The sequence below is a fragment of the Mytilus galloprovincialis genome, chromosome 6, assembly GCF_965363235.1.
Source record: "Mytilus galloprovincialis chromosome 6, xbMytGall1.hap1.1, whole genome shotgun sequence".
Lineage (NCBI taxonomy): Eukaryota > Metazoa > Mollusca > Bivalvia > Mytilida > Mytilidae > Mytilus > Mytilus galloprovincialis.
Window position 1 is genome coordinate 93,109,555 of NC_134843.1, and position 25,943 is coordinate 93,135,497.

Here is a 25,943-nt window from a genome sequence, read left to right on the forward strand (position 1 = left end):
TTGCATTATTGGAAAGAATGTAACTATCCATCAAAGACAAAATAACAAGGTGTAAATTTGTGTACCGTAAAAGTAAAAACACAGAAATACTGAACTCCGAGGAAAATTCAAAAAGGAAAGTCCCAAATCAAATGGCAAATTTAAAAGTTCAAACACATCAAACGAATGGATAAAACTGTCATATTCCTGACTTGGTACAGGCATTTTCTTATGTAAAAAATGGTGGATTGAATCTGGTCTAATAGCTAGCTAAACCTCTGATGACAGTCGCATGAATTCCATTACATTATCAACGATGCGTGAACAAAACAAACAGACACAATAGGTAAAAATGTCAAAAATAGGGGTACAGCAGTCAACATTGTAAAAGTACATTGTCATTGAAAAAAAAACGTTTGGAATTGACAATTTCAAATATATTCACCTTTTCTACGGACCATAATTGTATATAATCAACCAATTTAATTATGGAACAGAGATATGGCAAAGGATTATTAAAACAAAAACGGTTATATAGAATGGTTAATAAAGAATTCTTGATAATTCAAATAGAACAGAAAAATCAAGTTTTATATATTGAATACATGCTCACGTAGTATATCTTAAAACACTACAAAATAAATTACAAAACGACGCTTATTTTATCCATGCACCATACAATTATTATTAAAAAAGAAAAAGTACTATGGTAATGCCATTGTATTATGGACATAATATTCATTTTCTCATACCTCGTACAATAGCTTCGTAGAAACCATTTCCACACCTGTAAGTTGTACAAGGATCCTCTTTTGACTGCCAACGGTCACCATGATCATAGCTTATTCCATTCATATAACATGGACAAATAGGCTTACAATGGCCAGCTAAGAAATAAGTTAAAATAAAGTCAAATTTATGATATTCAAGTAGTTGTTAATAATGTAAAAACTTTAGTCTTATTCATTGTTATTTCTCACACAAATTCTTATTCACGTTGGTTATTTTTCTAAATAACTAATGAGTTATATTATTACGTTGTACTTGTAACAGTATAGTACTTTATATTTGTATCTAACGAATTTTACATCACTGTAAAATTAAAGGACAATCAAGTTAATCATAAATTTTAAAGCAACTTTACCTGACCATATTGGGAAATAGGTATTTAGTCGGATCTTAACACGTACTTGTGATTTGGTTAAAACCGGTTTTAATAAAAATATACGAAGAAATGTCGAAATGTTCTATCCGTATTTCGGTAGGATGGTGCAAGCATACGATTTTTATTGCGTCTTACACTTTGAGAAGCGAATAATCTTTAACTACTTTATTCAAACATTGTGTAAAAACGTTAATTTTGAGCTATGAAAGTCAAGTGGCTCGAGCATTTTTCTGAGAAAGTTTTAAAAAATTGCAAAGAAATATTTTTACAGTGGGTTAGCTTTCATTAGTCTTAACTATCTATAGATTAACAACTTTTGGTTATGTTTATAATTTAGAATCATCATTGAAGGTGGAGGACGATTGCACAGTTGATTGATTATATTGATGTGCCATTTGTATGCAAGAGTGACATTCCGTTGTATTATGTGCCAATTCGAAAAAGTTATGCGAGTATTCTCTCCCCTTAACAGGTTCATTATTTTATAATTAAGTTTAGGTTTTGGATATAATTTTGAATAATTACAAAATGTATCAATTCAATATATTTCAGTTTTTGTTATTGGTATATCAAAAACATTGATGTACGAATATAATTTCATAAAATTGAAACGTTTAAAATGATTACATACCAATATAAAGAACCGTTCTTCATTTTTGAAAAAGACTATGAACGAAAATCGAATTCTTTATCTTCCCTTGATCATAGATTCATTGGGAAATAAACCAGCGTTAACTAATGGTAATCACAGAGAGGGACCAGCACGCAACTTTTTATTGTAGCTTATTCAACGTTAAAACAATTTTCCACTTTACACGAATGTTACTTTATACAAAAATAAGGACTTTGTTAGCTAAATCTACAAATTTTATTAGATATTATGATTTTTTATTGCAATAGATTAATATGCTACATAAATGATATAACTCTACTTACGTGCGGATGAAAAGTAAAGTTCTTTCAAGGCCTTATCAGAACTTGGTTTGGACAGACCTTTGGCGAAGTTGGACAAGGTATCCTTTGAATTGTAACCAGATCTTGAGTTATACTTATATCCTCCATAATTGACTGATTTCCAGTTATATCTTCCTTTTAAATTATAAGCAGATTTGTCTTTTGAGTTGTAAACAGATTTTTCTTTCGACTTATAGGCAGATTTTACTTTCGAACTTAAAAACTTATGATAATCATTATTTGATTTGTAGCCAGAATTCCACTTTGGTCTTACATTTGAACCATAGCCTGATTTTGAGTAACTAGATTTATAACTGCCTCTGTAAGAAGAATGCGAGTCAGCAGCTGTTATGGATAACAATAGTAGTACAACAATAACCGTCATCGTACACAGAACACGGCCACTGGGTCATTCTGTAACGTAAAAAAGAGGAACATTTAATCATCGTACACAGAACATGGCCACCCGGTTAGTCTGAAACGTAAAAAAAGAGGAACATTAAATCATCGTACACAGAAAACGGCTACTGTGTCATTCTGTAATGGAACAAAAAGGAACATTAAATTATAAAAAAGGAACAATAAAACATTATTTACAGAATGACACTATTATTTCATATGTGGGTTGAACTTGGTTTTATGGCTAGTCAAGCCTCCCATTTATATGCCAATGTTAAATTGTACCCCTAAAAGGACGACATTACGTGACATAAATTGAGCACAAACACACAGAAGAACACTCATCATAGTCGCCTTCACATGCCAACTGCAGAATAACAACAAACATAGTCAACCAACAACAGACAGCACAGGACTTTACTAACATGTAAATACATTTTAAATAATAATGTAGATAAATACAAAATTGATGGTTTTTGCATAAATTCCAAACGGATCATGAGCGATTGAGTCGTCAAAATGAGCATATATTCCTATGCATGCCTTTACTTAAGTTTTAAACAAGTCAAATAATCTTTCAATCAACAAAAGTGTTTCCTCATTTGTCACTATACACTGCTTCATCAACGACAATTTACAATGATATACAACAGTTTATATATTTCAAAATACAATATTTGATATAGCTAACATCTACATAGTGACTCGAACAAATGTCACTTGAATTATGTCAGCTAAAGCGAAAGATCCTAGTCTTGAAGGAAAAGAAACAAAATACAGGAAATAAATTGTCTAGTCTAGTAACATGTAAAAAATAGTATGCCATCCAAAAGAATTTTCCGGTCCGTCCTTACCCTAAATATTAAATGTAGTTCCCTTGCCATGACTAGGCACGACCATTAGAAGACCTGAAGGAAAGTGATGTGTCTGCCTTGAATAATGTCAGCAAAAGCGAAGGATCCTAATCTTGTAGGCAAAGAAACAAAATGCAGGAAATATATTGGCTAGTTTAGCAACAGGTAAAAGTTAGTATTTCATCCAAAAGAAATTTTTAAACCCTTCTTCGCCCTAAATATTTAATGTTGTTTCCTTACCGTGACTAGACAGAACCATTGAAAGACCAGGGCAATGGTGTCTGAATTCCTATTAATTGATTTTATCATTGTGAATGGCAATAAGAGGCTGCATATTTTATTGCCTTTGATGGTTAATCAGACAATCAAAATGAAAAACATTTCAAAAACAAGACAGCTGTCGTTGTACATAGCCTATGTTTTTCTGCTGTTGCATTATTGTTCCTCAGTTAGTTTACTGGCCTATGACAACATCCTTGATGTTCTTCACGTAATCTTATATTGTACAAACAAATTAATAAATATCTTTACCTTACAAAAAGAACGTTGAACAAGAATTCAAGTACTTCAAATCATACAATAATAATATATTACATAACACATTGGGTGTTCCATAGTCAGTAGTTTAAATGAAATTCTAGGGATGCTCTAATCAGTTACGTAACTATTTGATTAACTGACTCAATTAATGAAATATTCTAGTCTGTAAGATATCACGTCCTTACTATTTAAATAATTTCATGTAGCGAGACTTCTTCGATCTTTAACCAAAGTAATCTCCAGTTTCAGACAACAGGTGACGTCATATTTTAGTCTGCAACAAAAACAAAATTTAGGAATTTGAACGTCAACACGTCAAACTATTAACGATAAAAGACTTGTTGGGATTTTCAGAACAGTATTGTACCTTTTGCGATAAGTATTTCACAAATAAAGTCATTATTTGTCAGTTTTCCCCGTTCATCAGTATATAAAATCAGTCCTTTAATCAAAGTTATCTCCAGTTTCAAACAACAGGTGACGTCATATGTTCGTCTGCAACAAAATTTAAGGTGAACTTCAACATGTCAAACTATTGACGATAAAGACTGCTTGGGATTTTCAGAACAGAATTGTACTTTTTTCGGTTAGTATTTCACAAATTAAGTAAGTTGTCCCCGTTCATCAGTATATAAAATCAGTCCTTTTGCCCAAAGTTATCTCTAAAAATTTCTTATATCGCCATCTTAACGCACCTCCAAACAACAAGGACTTTGACATTATTAAAGATGCTGCATGGGCCGAGCTGAAACAATCTTTAAAGGGGAATGTGACCACTATCTAATCATCCAGAATATGACAGGGAGAAACTGTACATGTCGAATTTACTTTTAAACACTAACCCCTACTGGACTTTTTGAAACGTGATGTAGGATAAAAGACTTTATTTTTGTCAACGATGAGGAGAAAACATGCATACAATGATCAAGTGAATCTTTGCTTAGGAAACAGACTCAAATACTGGAATGTGAAACATTGAATGGAATAACCAAAAACCATGGAGAAAATTATAAAGAAACCACAAGTGGAGTCATGCCAAAAGAAATATAAGTTAATATATTTGATAAACATCAAACTCAGTTATTAATATTATTAATAACAACCATCCCCTCCCAAGAAAAGGGGTGATGTAAAGTTAGAATGTCCCTCCCCAAAACAAACACAAAATTAAAATGTAATCTGATTATGCACAGAAAATCTCAGATCTTATTTGTAGTTCAGAAGCATGCAATGTTTGGTATTTTTACTTTTCAATGACTGCAAAACCACAAAACACATGACAAAACACAAGTAAATAAAAACACAGCTGTAAAAAAAGAACAAACAAAAGTATGTTAGATATGGTATGTATTATGATTGTTCTAAAAGTCAAGTTTGTTTTGATCATAAGAAAGTCGCATCATGTATTTAGAGGATTTATTTAAGGTAAAGCAATACGGCAGATTAGAAACAGAAGTGACCATAACAAATTAATAAACAGACCTATTTCGAAGGATTCGATTTACACGCTATATTAGGGGACTTTGATTATAGTGAAACATCAATAAATATTAGCAACACAAGACAGGATGCCTGTGCACAATTATATATTTATTTCGCAACAATGAAGTGAAAATCATTCAAAATTTAACATTAAACAAGTGAAATTCGTTCCAAATTTTATTTTTTAAAAAGGCGATACTCTAAATCTGTGTTCAAAGTTGTATTTATTAATTCCTACTGTTATTGTTATCTTTTGATATTTTATACAAAACCTGGCAGAAAACGCTCTCTGTGAGTGAAATTCGATATAGTTTGCCCTTGCTACTGGCCCCCCTACGGATCCATACAAAGTTAGTAAAATCCATAAAAGACTTGACCTACGGCCTCACGGTCCAGTCCCCTATGAATTTTACTTATCCTCTATGGATCCGTAAGGGGTCAGTATCAAACCATATCACTTATGATAGCAGTCAAATATTGGTTTGGAAAATAAGTTTGTTTTTTAAATTATAAATCCGTCTGACTCACTGTTATTGGCACCTGTTTGATTAGTGTTGTGCAAATAAGCAGACTACCCGCTTTGTTTTTTAAACCATAGTTTTCTAGAGTATGTAAAAAAAACGAGTATACCACCTCCTGCACTTAAAGCGATAACATTTTCACTAAAGTACAGAAGTAACCAATAAAAATGTCCATCTATTCAATCATAATCTTACGATGACTTTCGTCTCTTTTTCGTTTTTTTTTTTTATTTATGAAAAGGCAATGACAGAATACAAAATGAATGTCACTATATATTGTTATTTTCAGAAATTGTCACTGTAATACACTTATATGCAAAAAAATAACAACTAGGCACACATGGACAGTATATTATGCCCAATATGGATGTGTAAAAAAAACATTCATTTATTTTACAACTGCAAACAGCTTTCGTAAAACGTCAAGTAGAATCGACTAAAATCAAGAAAACTGATTAACACCTACCTATGTAATCTCGGTTATAATATTTTGTGCAAACAAAAACCTGTATTTTTTTCACTCCATATCAATTAGTAGTACAATAATCGTTCAGCTTGAAAAAGTTAATAGTAAATATAGACAGAAAAGCAAACAGGTCTCTTTTATGACAACAGATGGTACCCATAATAGTCATTTAAAGTACAATATATAACTACGTACATTGTTTGTCATTTCAGGCAAAATCGCTTTAATTTTAGAAATTGAATACTCTCCAATGGAAGGGTAAAAACAAATAAAAACAAGAATGTGTCCAAAGTACACGGATGCCTCACTCACACTATCCTTTTCCATGTTCCATGGACCGTGAAATTGGGTAATTATCTAATTTGGCATTAAAATTAGAAAGATTATAGCATAAGCAACAAGTGTACTAAGTTTCAAGTTGATTGGACTTCAGCTTCATCAAAAACTACCTTGACCAAAAACTTTAACCTGAAACTCCCACTTTCATTTTATATGTTCAGTAGACCGTGAAATTGGGGTCAAAAGTCTAATTTGGCTTAAAAATTAGAAAGATCATCTCATAAGCAACAAGTGTACTAAGTTTCAAGTTGATTGGACTTCAGCTTCATCAAAAACTACCTTGACCAAAAACTTTAACCTGGACGGACGAACGGAACCACAGACGGACGGACGAACGGAGCCACAGACCAGAAAACATAACGCCCCTTTACTATCGTAGGTGGGGCATAAAAAAACACCCCCAATTACACGAAATACAAATTGATTGAGCATTCTACAAAATTTAATAGTTATTATAATATAAATATTGATACGTGATATGAATACCAATAAGACAACTAAATATCGAAGGTCAACAGTATTTTTAAAAGTAATGACTATTTTGGTTGATGACCTACAGATGTATTATAAAAGGACATCTCAATATTCTCTTCAACTTGTGTAGAACCCAATATGTACAAAAGTACCACCATAAGATCAGACTTGCCACAAACTTTAACATACCTTAATTATCTAAATGGCATAATGATTGAAAGAGGAATAGAAATATATGATCATTAAATTAAGAAAAAGACCATAACTTTAATCAAATAGTTGAATTATAGTACTAAGTTTAATTATGCTGTCATAGTAAAACTGTTTGCCGAACAAGAAAATACTTCACCACTCCTATACTTATCCACTTTCTGTTAGGCGCCAGTGTCTATTTTATTTATTGAATACGTGTTCACAGTAATAATAGGTAAGTTATTGTAGATTCATATCCTAATATTCTTATATTCATCAACTCAAAACATCCTGACTCTTTATAGCCTTGGGTTGCCTTAATAAACTATATTAGTTTTGTTAACTTATAGATATTATAATTTATAAATGTGAACTCTGCATAGAGACCTTCAATTGTATACAAATTTTATCAACAATTTCTGAGGCAATTAGAACGAGTTGTGTCAACAAAGTGCATTATGAATAATTTTAGATGAGACATAAAAGTGAGACAAAAGATAACAAAACAACATTAAAACACATAAGTGGAAAATAAACTGACAACGCCATGGCTAAAAAATAAAGAGACCAACAACAGTACACAAAACACTCTATGAAAAGCTAAATACTGAGCAACACGAACCCCAACAAAAACTAATGGGTGATCTCAGATTGCTCCGGAAGGGTAAGCAGGTGCTGCTCCAAATGTGTCACCCGTCGTGTTGCTCAAGATAGTACAAACCCGGTAATAAATCTAATTTGGTAGGTCACATTCGGATAAAAGTATACGAGATCATAGTGAAACGGATATTCCATAAAGGTCAACTATTTCGTGATTACGTCCGTAAAATTTACAAAGGGATGAGAGGGATGGTTTTCAACTTCATTACTTGGTTTAATAGCTTCATTGATTCTCAAGGAAATACTCAATGCAGAAAATACCATTTATGGTACAGCATGTGACACATCACGATATTTAATTTGAAAAAGTTTGGTGTTGAATGGACAGAGGACAAACACCGAGTTCTAACTAGAAGACAACTTTATTCATATAAATCTCTAAACACTATGTTGATATGAGCGTCACTGATGAGTCTTATGTAGACGAAACGTGCGTCTGGCATACTAAATTATAACCCTGGTACCTTTAATAACTATTTGCGTCAGAATAAAACTACATTCAACAACTTAACAGTTGCAGTTACTCACTACTAAATCATTAGCCAACATATAACTCCGTCTTCATTGATAGTTGTAGGGAGAAGTCTGTATATAGAAATACATTGACTATTAATTGTGTTGTCATAACATGTAAAGGTGCTTAATGATTTAGAATTAGTTTAAACAAGTGGGATATTCTTAATGCAACATCGAGTGCAATTGTATTGGATTTTATTATACATAAGTAACATTCTGTTAAGTTAGATAAATACATTATGGTAATGAGTTGTTATTCTTCGAAAGAAAAAAGAAAAAAATGTTGAGTTTTTTTGAATGATGAAAAAAAAATAATGACAAATCATCAGTTAATAGACAAGGTCCCTTTCATTAAATTGAATGCATTTTAGGATTACATAAATACCAACACACACTAAAAAAATGATACAATATAACAGCTGTATGTTAAACCTAAAAGTATCGATATAATTCAATATAATTTACAAAATGCATGACTGTATTGACAATATCAATGTGAAATATTTTTTTTAAAAAGTCAGACGAAATTAATTGCAGACATTGAACCACGAGATTTTTGTATACAAGAATCGATTACATTACTTGCAAATCGTGCATATGATGGTGCACCTAATCACACCCCTTAATGATTCATAATATTGGCTTGTTATATATGTAGGACTCTAAAGTGCGATTGTCTACACGCTAAAGAACGATGGTGTCTCACGCTAAAGTGCGATGGTTGTTTTTTGCTAATGCACGATGGTTTATCATGCAATGGACCATAGGTTAGGGGGATTAAAGTGTAAGGGTTTTAAAAAAAAGTCTTTTTTTTGGCAGAAGCTAGTATATACATATGCTAAGGTATAAAATATGTGAAAGGCTTGGTTATAATTTACCGACAGTCTTAGTGACTGTTTCTAAATATAAAAGACCAACCACGTTATAATTACAAAAAAAAGTCACAAAATACTGTATGTCCTGTTAAATGAATTTTTCAACAATTCGGGTGCATTGATATTGTGATAATTTGTGTAGCTTGCCGTACACACAGTCTATCACTACTATGAACACCCCCCTTTCCGTCGTCACTTAAGTTACAAATACCTCTATTTTACCGACGTTAATTTTCAATACAATTGACATTATTTTGATGGAACCCTAAGTAGACTGCAACGTAAACAATGATTTTCAGTATCTGTTCTTTTCGAATAGAAGAAGGATACAGGAAACAGGATACCTCTACGTATACTATTTTGTATCTATATAGAAATGTTGTCAAATGACTATGCTGCGCAAGACACAAGTCCTTCTTCCAGCACCCGAAAATATACACATTTGTTTTATCCGACTAAGCCCGGTTAGGTTTGAAATTAAGTCAAGCACATTCCGGTTTAAAAGTTGTTAATCAAATATTCTTGATGTATCTTCCGGCATGTACATAATTTTTTGGTTTGTATAAACGACTGTTAACGTTATAATCAAACTACGTTTTTGCATCTATACTTTCGCAGACCATCGGACTTTAGCGTATGTAAGCATCGCACTATACTCCTTTCAACTGAATGTTCATGTCGCGGCTCATTTGAGTTCTTGGCTTGTTTTATAAGAGATTTCAAATAAATTAACATAAACGACGTAACTTGACCTAATGCATTAACGCATAATAAAACAAGAATGTGTCCATTATACATAGTCAGAACTCTAATTTAGCATTAAAGTCAGAAAGATCAAATAATAGGGAACATGTGTACTAAATTTCAAGTTGATTAATTGGACTTCAACTTCATCAAAAGACACCTTGTCCAAAATGTTAACCTGATTCGGGACAGACGGGCGGACGGACAGACGGACGAACGGACAGACGAACGAACGATAGAACGCACAGACCGAAAAACATAATAGATATAGGAAGATGTGGTGTGAGTGCCAATCAGACAACTCTCCATCCAAATAACAATTTAAAAAAAGTAAACCATTATAGGTCATGTACAGCCTTCAACACGGAGCCTTGGCTCACACCGAACAACAAGCTATAAAGGGCCCCAAAATTACTAGTGTAAAACCATTCAAACGGGAAAACAAACGGTCTTATCTATATAAAATAAAAAACGAGAAACGAGAAACACGTATAAATTACATAAACAAACGACAACTACTGTACATCAGATTCCTGGCTTAGGACAGGTGCAAACATTTGCAGCGGGATTAAACGTTTTAATGTAATAATGTCCATAAATGGGGCATAAAAAGAATTACATAAATCATAAGTTCGAATGTATCTTTTGCCTCTCTTCTATCATTTTTCCTAAACAGAAATCTACAAGATTTTGAAGACAGTTTAAAAGTATTGTTTTAAGACTCTCAACACACTTCTGAAAAATTGAGGAATGTGTTAAACATGATAAAATCCCATAAATACTGAACTCAGAGGAACATTCAAAACGGGAAGTCCCTAATCACATTCAAAGGGTGGCAATAACCTGGTTTCTTTGGATTCGTTCGTTAAGTCAAATGCGAACGAAATTGTATAATCATATCAAATCAAAATAAGAATACGTATTATACACGAAGAAAGCGAAAGATATGATTACAATAAGTATTTATATTATTTTATGCAACAAATTGCAAAATATGATTTATTTATTGATTAGAGAATCCATGAATTTTACAGGGAAGATACATATTTAAGCGGAATTGTACAATTAACATCATCTTGCTTTGTGGAAACAGCTTAAAAAAACAAGGGTAAATAAAACATTCGTTTTCTGTCCTTGTTTATTTTTATAACATGGGATATTTATCTATATAATCTCCCCATAAACATTATCGATGTTTATAATAAAATAATTCTTGAATGAGACAAATCCATACTGAAGTGTCGGCTATTAAAAACCACGACATGAAAAATATATAAAACTAAACTAACGCCCTCATTCATAAAAAAAAAATAATTTACGAAAAACAAATATGACAGATATCAACCACAGCGACAACCGCTGAACAACTGGACAGACGCATAAAGAATGGCGCCAACCCACTCGTACCATGTAAGTAGTGTAACAGTACATCACAAGTACAATTATAAAATTTCGAAAAGGCCTTATCTTATAATAACGATATACAACTGAAAAATCATCTATCAAAAACACCGACCATGATATGTATACACCCCTAACAAAAAAGGAACACACAGTACTGATCGAAGAGTAGCCGCAGTGTACTGGCAGCTAAAGCAACGCCAATAACAACTAATTAAGAAAATCATGTATCTAAATATATTAATATTCGTAACAGGGACAATCAACAACAGACTGAACGCTTGAATCTGATAGTCAGGTTGTATCTTTTCATACTTGGATGAAACTATAAAAGACTTTGAAAAAATCCTTGAAGCGTAATGTTTAAAACCAAAGGTAAATCAATTAGTTGTTGCATCATTTGCATGCAGTTCCGGTTCCTTGTTTTGACTGTCCCTCTGGTATCTTTTGCCCTCTTTTCTGTTTCGGTTGTGAAGCGTATGAACATAAGAAAAATGGAAAGAACAATGACTAGATGTTGTACTTCTGAACCATCACAAACATACATGTTTTACAATATTTTAACAGATCCATTATAGCCTTTGGAATATACTTAACAGTGACCACCAACTATCCTGACTAACCTTACAAAACTATCCTTTGTATTAGTCAGACAGCTAGAAGAATCTACGTTTACTAGGTTTCAACTATGAACCATGGGCCGGTATGTTTGAAATTATAAACAGTGAAATCAATGTTCGAAACTATTAGAATGCAACAAATTATTACACGTCTTTATTTGCTTTTTGGGTGTTTTAGTCCTATTGACTTGGTTGACCTCCTGATCATAGAACATAATTTCGACCCTGGTATGCATCATTCCTTTATCCAACATTTGGTCTACTGATCTCAATCTACACTATGACGGCCTTATGTCAAGGATGTTCTGTTGAATAGAAACACCTTGGTAACATATTATATTTACTTTTCTTAACCTATTTAATAGCAACACAATGCTCTATGCATTGCAAATGACGACCAACTGTTTCTTATGTATCATTCACTAAAATTATAGTTTTTTGTAAAGTAATATTAGAACGTATAAATGCATTGATCCTTATGTCAGAAGAATGAATTATAAAGACTCTAATCTCAGAGAGAGAGAAGAACAATTTTAAGAAACTGTTAAACGTTTCGGCAATAAAATGTGTCGAACGCTGAAAGCGCCCCTTTAATATTAGGCGTGTTCTTGTATTGTTATGAATCACAAATCTCGCTAATGATCTGTCTTAATTCCATTTGGTTGGTAAATATAATAACACGTATAAACGTTTTCTTTAAGGAATGTTTTTCATTTTAAAATGAGAAAGAATTCTCTAAATATTCAAATATAAACGGTAATAATCGCCCTTTTCTATATTCATATATTTCAGTATCTGTGAGTATTGTCAGATCTGTTGTTTATGTATTCAGTGTTTTTGTCAGTTGTTTTTGTCGTTTCGATTAGTTTAAAACATGTTAACTAATTTTCAGAGTTTAGTTTTATGTGGTGGTTTTACACCACTGTCATATATAAGGGAAGGGTTGGTCGCCCGAAAACACGTTCAACCCGCCACATGCTATGTATGTCTGTTCCAAGTTTGGAACCTGTAAATGAATGGTTGTCGTTTGTTGCTGTTTATCATGTTTGTTAACGTTTGTTGTTTGGATAACGTGTGTTCGTGTATTGTGTGTTCCTTGTTAGAGTGAGGATTTTGTGCCCTCTTACATGTTTAACCCCACCACATGATGTATGTGCTTGTTTAAAGTCGGAATCCTGTAAATCGTTGGTTGGCATTTGATGACGTATCATAGTATAAATGTGGTTTTCGGTTTTTGTCTGGTACATTTATCAGACCGTTAGTTTTCTCGTTTTAATGTTTTTTACAATTGTTATATCGGGGCCTTTTATAGTTTGGTATGTTGTATGTGTTTTGCTCAATGTTTACGCCCATGCGATAACATACAGTTGCTACCTTCTAGGTCAGTTTGGTTTCTGAAGGAGAGTTTTATCACTGGCAATCATACCACATCTTCTTATGTTTATAACCCTTATTCAACCATACGTAAAATTTGACAAAAAAAATATTGATTTGAAACCTTCTTTTCCGGTAATTAAATATAAAAAGAAGTGGTATGAGTTCCAATGAATTTGATTCCCATTTCCGTTTTTTTTTAATTGACGACAGTGCATATATTCAGCCTTTAGGATGTTAATATTTTATTTGCCTAATAATTTTTTTGTAAAGGATTGTAAATTGCAGATAAACACCATCCTGTGTGGATATCGACAAAACGTGTCAATATATCGATCTTTCCGATGGCCTTTGATACTATCTCATCAGATAGACTACAAGTACTTGATGGTATCGTCATAAATCAAAAATTAATTCAATAAAATATTTACATTTCAAATAACCAAAAATATACAAAGTAAGTCTTTATAAATGCAACACAAATGTGTCTATCAATTATTATTGTTTTAATCGATATTGCAGTGCAGTTTATTTAGCATATGAAGTTACTTTACTAATATCAAATTTTGCCTTTTATCTTTATTTGATACAATTTAATTGTGGGTTGTTTGTTCCAAAGCTTTATATTAATGGAAGGAACAATGATGAGATGTGTGCCTATTTTCAGGAAACCTTCATTTATCTTTGAAATATCTTTCGTTTCAGTGATTTGAATATTTCCCCTGGTTCTCTTGTTTTTCAACAATGACTTCAGTATTTTAAAATATATTTTTTAATGTTTACTGATTTGCTTTTTAACTCCAGTGGGAAATATATCATGCACGGATGTTGCTCTATTCCTTAAATGCTATATAGTGTCACATATACTATGAAATCACAAAAAAATGTTCTATACGTCATGAAATATAGTTTGATTGTGGAGAAGAAAACAAAACTATTAAATTGAATGGTTTGTCTAGTTAAAAGGGGTTCTCAGAATTGTTTTACTCAACTGAAGGCTCCTTGATGTGTAAAATGTTAAAACGTTTTATTTTCTACGTATTTTTTATTTGAACGCTCCTTTCGAATACACATCTGTTCAGAAAACATTTCAATGAACATATAAAATCAGAGAAGTCTATGTTCTCCAAAGTTTAAATGATTTCCGAGAACATGATGGTCATCTAATTATCAATTTTCTTTTTAATTAACTTTTCAATGTCTGTATGAATCATATCATTTCAGTATGTGCGTACAAAAGATGAATGTACATATATTTATTACAAATGTGCATTATTTTCAAAATTAACTTTAGTCATTATCCATCCTTGAAAATGCCATCCCATTAGGTGTAATATCCTGTAACTTTATATCAGTCAGCTTTTATAACCTTTATAGGACATACATATGTTGCGACTACTGATTCCTTTGTGTCTGTTTTATGTATTTCTTTCATTACACATTCTAAATAGAGTCATTTGCTTGGCTGTTTGAAAGAACACCTACGTAAAAGCAAAAAATAACTGGTCTTATTTTATGTCAATTGTGTTCAATCAAATATCGAATGCAATTTATTTTTTTCAAACGAAACTATTTTGCTTAACTGCCCGTATGAAAGGCGAATTTCTTTGAAATGAAATGCATTGAAACATATTATGGAGATATACACTTTATGACATCACAATGCTTTAATGTAGACACAATATGCCCGCTGTTTATTTGTACTGCACGTGCCATAAATGTCAGAATGAATTTATATACTTCTTCGTCTTCGAGTTTATTGTATATCTGTTCTTTACGTACAAGTTACGTTAAGTCGTCATTTTTTTGATGCCAAAAAAAATGGTTGGACTGTTTATCTCTGACATTTCTTATAAGATATACATGTTATCTGAACATTATTGTGATTTCTCTTTTTACGTTTAATTTCTGACCGGACAAACTTTAGAAATGACTAAAACAATACTTTTCAGGCCGAGGTCAATGGTTTTAAGTATAATGTTTTTTTTACAAATAACACATTGGTAATGTAATATTCAATTTCTTTAAGTAAATTGTATTTCGATTTGCAATATGTACTATATATATATATATATAAACTAAATACTTAAGCCTGATTTTTATGACTTGTATAGTAGACCTGAAAACTGCTTGTCAATATTTGTTTTTTTAGCTTACTATAATCATGTTTACCAGTCAATGTGATTCATCCGCTAAAGTTTTACAATCAAAACGTGAAAATAATATATCACAATGCATACATACACATTCAAAGATTTCCTAGTCAATCGTTTAATTTCAGCATAATTAAGAACAAAATTGAAAATTAAATATCTTCTCTATCTATCAACCTCAAAAGTAGTAGAGGAATTTGGGTCCATTTGAACTGGGGACAGGGGACTCTTCATTTATTTATAAATATAAATATAAGATTGGTTTGCTTTTTTAATTTTACATTTATTATAGGATATGTTTTTCCTATAGGTTTGTTATTGTCTGTTTGTTTATGTTTGCATCTATAGAATGCATATATGTTATCTTTTTGTATGCTAATGGAACAATGGAGGTAAGTTTGGCATACCACAAAACCAGGTTCAACCCACCATTGTTTCCTTTAAAAATGTCCTGTACCAAGTCAGGAATATGGCCATTGTTATATTATAGTTCGTTTCTGTGTGTGTTACATTTCAACGTTGTGTCGTTTGTTTTCTCTTATCTTTGAGTGTGAATTCACATTACTATAACACGTGTCACGGTACTTATCTATCCCAAATTTATGTATTTGGTTTTGATGTTAAATTTTTTATTCTCATAGGCTTTTGTCTAATGCTTAGTCCGTTTCTGTGTCTGTGTGTGTGTGTGTGTGTGTGTGTTACATTTTAATGTTGTGTCGTTGTTCTCTTATATTTAATGCGTTTCCCTTAGTTTCAGTTTGTTACCATGATTTTGTTTTTTTGTCCATGGATTTATGAGTTTTGAACAGCGGTATACTACTGTTGCATTCATTTAACAACATTAACGGTACCAATTTTACTGCACCAGATGCACATTTCGACAAAACATGTCTCTTCAGTGATGCTCATGGCAAAAACATTTGAAGTCCAAAGCTTATATAAAAGATGAAGAGCTATAATCCACAAGGTCCAAAATGTGAAGCCAAATCCGTGAAAGAAATCAGAGCTTTGCATGAGGGAGATACATTCCTTAATTTATAATAATTTATAACAATTTGTAACAGCAAATTTCAATAACACAAAAAATCCGTATTTTCATCCAATACGTGTCAAAATTAACTGAAAATACGTTTACATTCATGTTATTCTACGTTTATGCGTATCTACTTTATATGTCACAATATTTCTTTTATCTGATAATTTACGTTAAATGCGATTATTTCTGCATTGCACAGTTATTGAAAGTAATCGTTCTGAAGAACCCGAAACAGTGATTTGTGTATACTTTGAATATGCACGACCTGCCACACATATAAACATGTAATTGAGCTCAGTCTATAATAAAGGCATACTAATTAAAAAAAAAAACTCATGGAGGGTAGAGGTACTTATAATCTCGTATATAAATCATTTTATTAATTCAAAGGATTCGAATACACGAAACGGAAACAAATTTAAAAAAATACGCAAAAAGTAAAATAACAAAAAAAAACTAACTCTGATGAATATGTATCCATAAAACACCCTATCTTTGTAGGCAAATTCTTGAAAGACTTCTTTTAAAGTGCATTACTCAAATTTATTTGTCAACTTAGTGAACTATAAACAGTAACTTAAAAGGGATGCACATTCTCTGTAAAGATTGTGTTTGTTCTTTTCTAATCAGTTAAACACTTGTTTTAGTTGTTGAATATATAAGCATTTATTCTCAAGTGTAACAACTGAAAATTTGCCTATCCCAGAAGAGGTTCCATAAATCTTCTAATCTTATGATTTTTTTTTTTAACTAAGGTAGCATTAGTTTTCAATCTTTTGCATGAACACCATGCATTCCACTGAATTAACATGCTGTATACCACTTACTACAAATTAAATGTGATTTATATCGATATACCTTAAAGAATACAAATTTGCTAAGTATACTGGACTATAAGCCTTATCGTATGAAAAAGCCTTACCTTCCGGTTCTTTTGTTTTTTGTCTTTTTTTTTATTTTATGTGTTGTATTTTTGGAATTCATATAAGTTCATTCAAATGATCAAAATTTCAATCATTCAATATTATTGATTGAAATCAACACACAAACCTGCTCTAGATTTTTATCATGCACCTATAGTCAATTGATTATAAGAAATTAAATCTCTTTAACTTCCCTGCACGTCACCACATCAATTGTTACTTGAAATATTGTGAAATGTCCAAATATCCATGTTAATCCCTGATGGTTAAGAAAATAAAGATAATTAAAACTTACTGCAAAAAATCAGCTAATGCTACTATGACATCCTGATTAGGTCGTAAGAATCCTCCAAGGATACAAGTTTTCGATGTATTAAATTTAATATACAAAATATATCATTTGTTTGGTTTATTGATAAATTTCATCAACAAAATTGTATATTAGGGTGACAGATGTCTTTCCGTCAGTGGACTAATAGTTTTCGCTAGATTAGGCATTGTAATTGGTCTAGGATATGTAAAAATGAATAGCACATTCAACAAATGACGAAAGAAGATTATGAAAATGATATGTATTGATTTTATTTTAAAATATGTTAATATGGGCGGAAAAGTCCATTACAGAAAAAAGACAGTTCACTACACAATTTCGTACGTTTTTTTCAACCATTAATATTTTTTAAAGATTTCCTGAAAAATAATTTGTAAACGAACATGCAATTTTAATGTTTACTATAAACATGTTCCATGTCAGGTTGTCACAGAAATAACTAATACCATTGACTCCATGTCAGGTTGTCACAGAAATAACTAATACCATTGACTCCATGTCAGGTTGTCACAGAAATAACTAATACCACTGACTCCATTTCAGGTTGTCACAGAAATAACTAATACCACTGACTCCATTTCAGGTTGTCACAGAAATAACTAATACCACTGACTCCATTTCAGGTTGTCACAGAAATAACTAATACCATTGACTCCATTTCAGGTGGAAAAGGAGCGAAGGATGAAGAGCCAAATTGATTTTAAAATTTTTTAAATAATTTTAATTTTTCTGCATTTTACTTAACTTCAAAATATTGTTATACTTTCCAATGGATTTTGTTTGTTTTGTTTTGTTTTTAGGGGGAAGAGGGTGTTTGGAATGTACGTGTTTCATGATGTACTATCATTTTTGTAATTTTGTTAAATCATCAAATTAAACATACGGTATAATTATTACTGCAAGTTGAAACGTTACCATACCTGTCCTTTTACTTTCCGAATTTTACTTAAGGAAAAGGGTGTGTAAAAAAATATACGTTCACATCAAACGAGTAAACATGGTTACAACAAATGACGAAATTTGTAGATTTGGAAAATTTCTTGGTTATATGTTTATGTTTTTGTTTATCTTTCTTCCCTGCGTATGATGTTTCCTAATAGTAAATACGGGTGAAGAACTGCACACAAGAATGCGAATATTATAACGTAAGTGTGACGCAATAACATACAAATCATATGTAATTAATTTATATTTCTAGATCGTAAGCATTTCCGAACAGAACTTGCAAAATTGAAATAGTCTCATAAACCTTATTACATTGGCTTGAATGTCCCTTTTGCAAAGGTTCGAATTCTGTAAAAGCTTTGACATTTTTGTAAAAAAAAATCTAAAGCTGGCTTTATTATTAAACAATGAACTAGACAAATTGGCAATAGCTATCAAAGGTACCAGTGGTGCGTTTCGTCTACATGAGACTCATCAGTGACGCTCAGATTAAAATAGTAATAAAGCCAAACAGTATAAAGTTTAAGAGCATTTAGGACCGAAAATTCCAAATAAATTGTGTCAAATACGGCTAAGGTAATATATGCCTGTAGTAAGAAAAATCCTTAGCATTTCGAATATTTTATACTTTTCCAAACAGTTAAATTATAAAAATGACCATATAATTGATATTCATGTCAACACCGAAGTGCTGACTACTGGGCTGGTGGTCAAACGCTCTGACCAAAGAACCTGCTATTGAAAGATAATATAACACGTCGGCATTATTGTTTCATTTTCCAAATTTGAATGAATTTCCTTTTTATGAAACCTTGTAGAAATGTCAATATATATTAAAATTGCCTTCCTGTATTAAGTCTTCTCACACTGTTCTTATATTTTCTTTTAATAGTAGTTATTTATAAGTTGGCATTCATTGTGCATATGAAGTTTGATTTTAAAATGTATACATATAAGGTGATACCTTGTTTACTTTGGAGAGCTGAACTCTAAATTTTTTTCAAAATTGATAATTACCTTTAGACTTATATAAAAACAATACTAAATTTGAAATCCATCAGTCGTGCATTATGTCTGCACCACTGTCCCAGATTTAAGGGCAGGGGTTGGCGCAAAAAAAAACCAGTTTAACCTTGCAACATTCTGTATCCCCCAAGTTATTGTCATATTTGTAATATTTTGATCTGTAATTAAAAGAATTAATTAATGGTTTAAATCGTTTGATAGCTAGATAAAGCTCAAAATTAAATGATAGTTGTGTCTAGCTCCGTTATATTGACACAATAAAGTGAGTTACCAAATGAAACATAATCTGTCAATGTGACAATAATGGGATACAGTCGCCAAAACTACGTACACATACATCACAGACATGCAACACAACTGTCTACATAAAAATAAATCAAGCAAAAACACAGACGGCAACAAAAACAGTATTGCAATAGTTGAAACAGTAAATAAAAACATAACGCCGTAGTAGTATAAAATCTCTGGATAAAGTACACATTTAAAAGTAACATATTAATACAGGGTTTGTATTTTCCGATGATTTCTTCTTAAACATGATGTGTTTCCCTCGGTTTTTGATTTGTGACCCGGATTTGTTTCAGTTAAATCTATTTATGACTATTGAACAGCAATATACATAATACTGTTGCCTTAATTTATAGTAGAGTTTCGGGCGGATGGGCGGAACTGAAAAGTATGAAGTGTTATCAAGTCCTTCTTCTGTTTTAATCCAAATCCCTGAAATTTCAAAGGAAGATTTTGCATATGACAGTGTGAACTTTCTTTTTTTTTTAGTTTAATTTATTTAGTTTGTAAATCGGATTTTTTTTTTTTTTTCGCTCAATCGATTTATGACTTTCGAACAGCAGTATATACTACTGTTGCCTTTATTTTATAGAAGTAATTGAGGGTTTTTTCCACAGTTTTTCTTAGAATTTACTTACTAATTTATAAGCTATGAGGGAGGATACATGTTCTGTGTAATCAACTCTTCCTACGGTTTTCATCCTAAATCCCTGAAACTTCACAGGACGATTACACACATTTTGTAGTGCACTTTTTTTTATTTCTGTTTGAGATATTTATTCTCATATTTTCAGAATTGGGGCCTTTTATAGCATGCATATGGCGTATGTGTTTTGTTCAGTGTTGAAGGCCGTATGGCGACGTATATTTGAGTACATATATGCCTTCTCACTGGCAATCATAACACGTCTCCTTATTTTATATTGGGGTTTATCGATTAAATACTGTAGAACAACAATTTTTGTTTTTGGTAACTTTATTTTGCTGCTAAAAAGATAAACCAAGTATAATTATACCTTTGGAAATTCATATTTATAAAATCCAGGTATAGTACTTAAACATATCGAATGCTAGTACCATTTTTCAATAAAAAGAAATCACCCATATTATGACGATCAAACCAAATCATGTTTTGCAGTAACAAAAGGGGACAAGAGAGATCCATTAACATATATATGATTTTGGATTGTGGACAAAAAAAAAAACAGATAACATAAAAAAAATGATAACAGACAGCAGCTATTTAAATGAGATACCAAAATACAGTGAAAAAAAATAGTTAACAACTGATTTATTTACTAGTGTGGATCTAGCCGGCGTTAATATTCATGAGGCTAGCCGTCAATAATATTCATGAGATCAAAACCGCGTTCGATGAAATGTTTTGGGTAGTTATTAGATTGTGACAATAAAATAACTTTTGCTGTTAATATCCAATATGGTTATGCTATTTATAGCAATATAAAGTAATTAGGAAATAGTAAGCCAATAGGTGTCTTCTGCAAGGTCCGCGTCATTTAAAATGAAAGTAAATGAAAAGTTTAATTGCATTGCCTCACACAACACAAAACAATTATGAACATTAAAATGTTGTTATTATTGAATCAATGTAAACTATAGTAATTAAAACAAGATGATTAAATATAGGGTAATTAAATGGAATTAATTGTCATATGGGCATTCCATAATCTGTATCACACAATTAAAAAGATCAGAAAAACAAGAAACATAGTTTGTTGAAGGAATATAATAAACAGAAAAATAGAAACTGTCAATTACTATTTCAATGACATAATTCTTCAAAATTACGGAGATCAATAAGAGTCTTTAATCTCAACATTACCAGTCCATTTAATTGCCTCTAAAATGTCCCATAGCACTTATGCCCTAGACCCGTACGAGTTAGTCAGAAAAGGATAAGGGGGTACCCTGGTATATCACAAATTCGAAAATTAACTATTGCCGGCTGGCCAAACGAAGAGATTCTCCACGTGGGCAATGATACCAGAGGAAGAGGTACTTATTGCCTTTAAAATGGCGCATAGCACTTATAGCCTAGACCCGTACGAGTTTGTCAGTAGAGGGTTCAAAGGGGGGATATGGTATCCCGGATACAACGAATTCGAACTGAACTATTGCCGGCTGTCCAAACTAAGAGATTCTCCACATCGGCCATTATACCAGAGGTAGAGGTTGGTATTGCCTCTAAAATGGCCCATAGCACTTATGCCCTAGACCCGTACGAGTTAGTCAGAAAAGGATAAGGGGGTACCCTGGTATATCACAAATTCGAAAATGAACTATTGCCGGCTGGCCAGACGAAGAGATTCTCCACGTGGGCAATGATACCAGAGGAAGAGGTACTTATTGCCTTTAAAATGGCCCATAGCACTTATACCCTAGACCCGTACGAGTTTGTCAGTAGAGGGTTCAAAGGGGGGATATGGTATCCCGGATACAACGAATTCGAACTGAACTATTGCCGGCTGGCCAAACTAAGAGATTCTCCACATCGGCCATTATACCAGAGGTAGAGGTTGGTATTGCCTCTAAAATGTCCCATAGCACTTATGCCCTAGACCCGTACGAGTTAGTCAGAAAAGGATAAGGGGGTACCCTGGTATATCACAAATTCGAAAATTAACTATTGCCGGCTGGCCAAACGAAGAGATTCTCCACGTGGGCAATGATACCAGAGGAAGAGGTACTTATTGCCTTTAAAATGGCGCATAGCACTTATAGCCTAGACCCGTACGAGTTTGTCAGTAGAGGGTTCAAAGGGGGGATATGGTATCCCGGATACAACGAATTCGAACTGAACTATTGCCGGCTGTCCAAACTAAGAGATTCTCCACATCGGCCATTATACCAGAGGTAGAGGTTGGTATTGCCTCTAAAATGGCCCATAGCACTTATGCCCTAGACCCGTACGAGTTAGTCAGAAAAGGATAAGGGGGTACCCTGGTATATCACAAATTCGAAAATGAACTATTGCCGGCTGGCCAGACGAAGAGATTCTCCACGTGGGCAATGATACCAGAGGAAGAGGTACTTATTGCCTTTAAAATGGCCCATAGCACTTATACCCTAGACCCGTACGAGTTTGTCAGTAGAGGGTTCAAAGGGGGGATATGGTATCCCGGATACAACGAATTCGAACTGAACTATTGCCGGCTGGCCAAACTAAGAGATTCTCCACATCGGCCATTATACCAGAGGTAGAGGTTGGTATTGCCTCTAAAATGTCCCATAGCACTTATGCCCTAGACCCGTACGAGTTAGTCAGAAAAGGATAAGGGGGTACCCTGGTATATCACAAATTCGAAAATTAACTATTGCCGGCTGGCCAAACGAAGAGATTCTCCACGTGGGCAATGATACCAGAGGAAGAGGTACTTATTGCCTTTAAAATGGCGCATAGCACTTATAGCCTAGACCCGTACGAGTTTGTCAGTAGAGGGTTCAAAGGGGGGATATGGTATCCCGGATACAACGAATTCGAACTGAACTATTGCCGGCTGTCCAAACTAAGAGATTCTCCACATCGGCCATTATACCAGAGGTAGAGGTTGGTATTGCCTCTAAAATGGCCCATAGCACTTATGCCCTAGACCCGTACGAGTTAGTCAGAAAAGGATAAGGGGGTACCCTGGTATATCACAAATTCGAAAATGAACTATTGCCGGCTGGCCAGACGAAGAGATTCTCCACGTGGGCAATGATACCAGAGGAAGAGGTACTTATTGCCTTTAAAATGGCCCATAGCACTTATACCCTAGACCCGTACGAGTTTGTCAGTAGAGGGTTCAAAGGGGGGATATGGTATCCCGGATACAACGAATTCGAACTGAACTATTGCCGGCTGGCCAAACTAAGAGATTCTCCACATCGGCCATTATACCAGAGGTAGAGGTTGGTATTGCATCTAAAATGTCCCATAGCACTTATGCCCTAGACCCGTACGAGTTAGTCAGAAAAGGATAAGGGGGTACCCTGGTATATCACAAATTCGAAAATTAACTATTGCCGGCTGGCCAAACGAAGAGATTCTCCACGTGGGCAATGATACCAGAGGAAGAGGTACTTATTGCCTTTAAAATGGCGCATAGCACTTATAGCCTAGACCCGTACGAGTTTGTCAGTAGAGGGTTCAAAGGGGGGATATGGTATCCCGGATACAACGAATTCGAACTGAACTATTGCCGGCTGTCCAAACTAAGAGATTCTCCACATCGGCCATTATACCAGAGGTAGAGGTTGGTATTGCCTCTAAAATGGCCCATAGCACTTATGCCCTAGACCCGTACGAGTTAGTCAGAAAAGGATAAGGGGGTACCCTGGTATATCACAAATTCGAAAATGAACTATTGCCGGCTGGCCAGACGAAGAGATTCTCCACGTGGGCAATGATACCAGAGGAAGAGGTACTTATTGCCTTTAAAATGGCCCATAGCACTTATACCCTAGACCCGTACGAGTTTGTCAGTAGAGGGTTCAAAGGGGGGATATGGTATCCCGGATACAACGAATTCGAACTGAACTATTGCCGGCTGGCCAAACTAAGAGATTCTCCACATCGGCCATTATACCAGAGGTAGAGGTTGGTATTGCCTCTAAAATGTCCCATAGCACTTATGCCCTAGACCCGTACGAGTTAGTCAGAAAAGGATAAGGGGGTACCCTGGTATATCACAAATTCGAAAATGAACTATTGCCGGCTGGCCAGACGAAGAGATTCTCCACGTGGGCAATGATACCAGAGGAAGAGGTACTTATTGCCTTTAAAATGGCCCATAGCACTTATACCCTAGACCCGTACGAGTTTGTCAGTAGAGGGTTCAAAGGGGGGATATGGTATCCCGGATACAACGAATTCGAACTGAACTATTGCCGGCTGGCCAAACTAAGAGATTCTCCACATCGGCCATTATACCAGAGGTAGAGGTTGGTATTGCCTCTAAAATGGCCCATAGCACTTATGCCCTAGACCCGTAAGAGTTAGTCAGAAAAGGATAAGGGGGTACCCTGGTATATCACAAATTCGAAAATGAACTATTGCCGGCTGGCCAGACGAAGAGATTCTCCACGTGGGCAATGATACCAGAGGAAGAGGTACTTATTGCCTTTAAAATGGCCCATAGCACTTATACCCTAGACCCGTACGAGTTTGTCAGTAGAGGGTTCAAAGGGGGGATATGGTATCCCGGATACAACGAATTCGAACTGAACTATTGCCGTCTGGCCAAACTAAGAGATTCTCCACATCGGCCATTATACCAGAGATAGAGGTTGGTATTGCCTCTAAAATGGCCCATAGCACTTATGCCATAGACCCGTACGAGTTAGTCAGAAAAGGATAAGGGGGGTACCCTGGTATATCACAAATTCGAAAATTAACTATTGCCGGCTGGCCAAACAAAGAGATTCTCCACGTGGGCAATGATACCAGAGGAAGAGGTACTTATTGCCTTTAAAATGGCCCATAGCACTTATACCCTAGACCCGTACGAGTTTGTCAGTAAAGGGTTCAAAGGGAGGATATGGTATCCCGGATACAACGAATTCGAACTTAACTATTGCCGGCTGGCCAAACTAAGAGATTCTCTACATCGGCCATTATACCAGAGGTAGAGGTTGGTATTGCCTCTAAAATGGCACGTAGCACTTATGCCCTAGACCCGTACGA

The 25,943-nt window shown here is 33.7% G+C and overlaps 1 protein-coding gene across 1 annotated transcript in view; it reads right to left on the minus strand.

Moving 5' to 3' along the window:
• Positions 1-18,113, minus strand: part of LOC143080743 (uncharacterized) — a 44,180-nt gene extending 26,067 nt beyond the window's left edge. Inside the window, exons 1-3 of the mRNA XM_076256744.1 lie at positions 17,963-18,113; positions 2,081-2,512; positions 732-866 (exon numbers count right to left, since the gene is read on the minus strand). Of these exons, the coding sequence (XP_076112859.1) occupies positions 732-866; positions 2,081-2,483 (538 nt within the window). The 5' untranslated portion in view covers positions 2,484-2,512; positions 17,963-18,113. The remainder of the gene's footprint in view (positions 1-731; positions 867-2,080; positions 2,513-17,962) is intronic.
• Between the last annotated feature and the right edge of the window lie 7,830 nt (positions 18,114-25,943).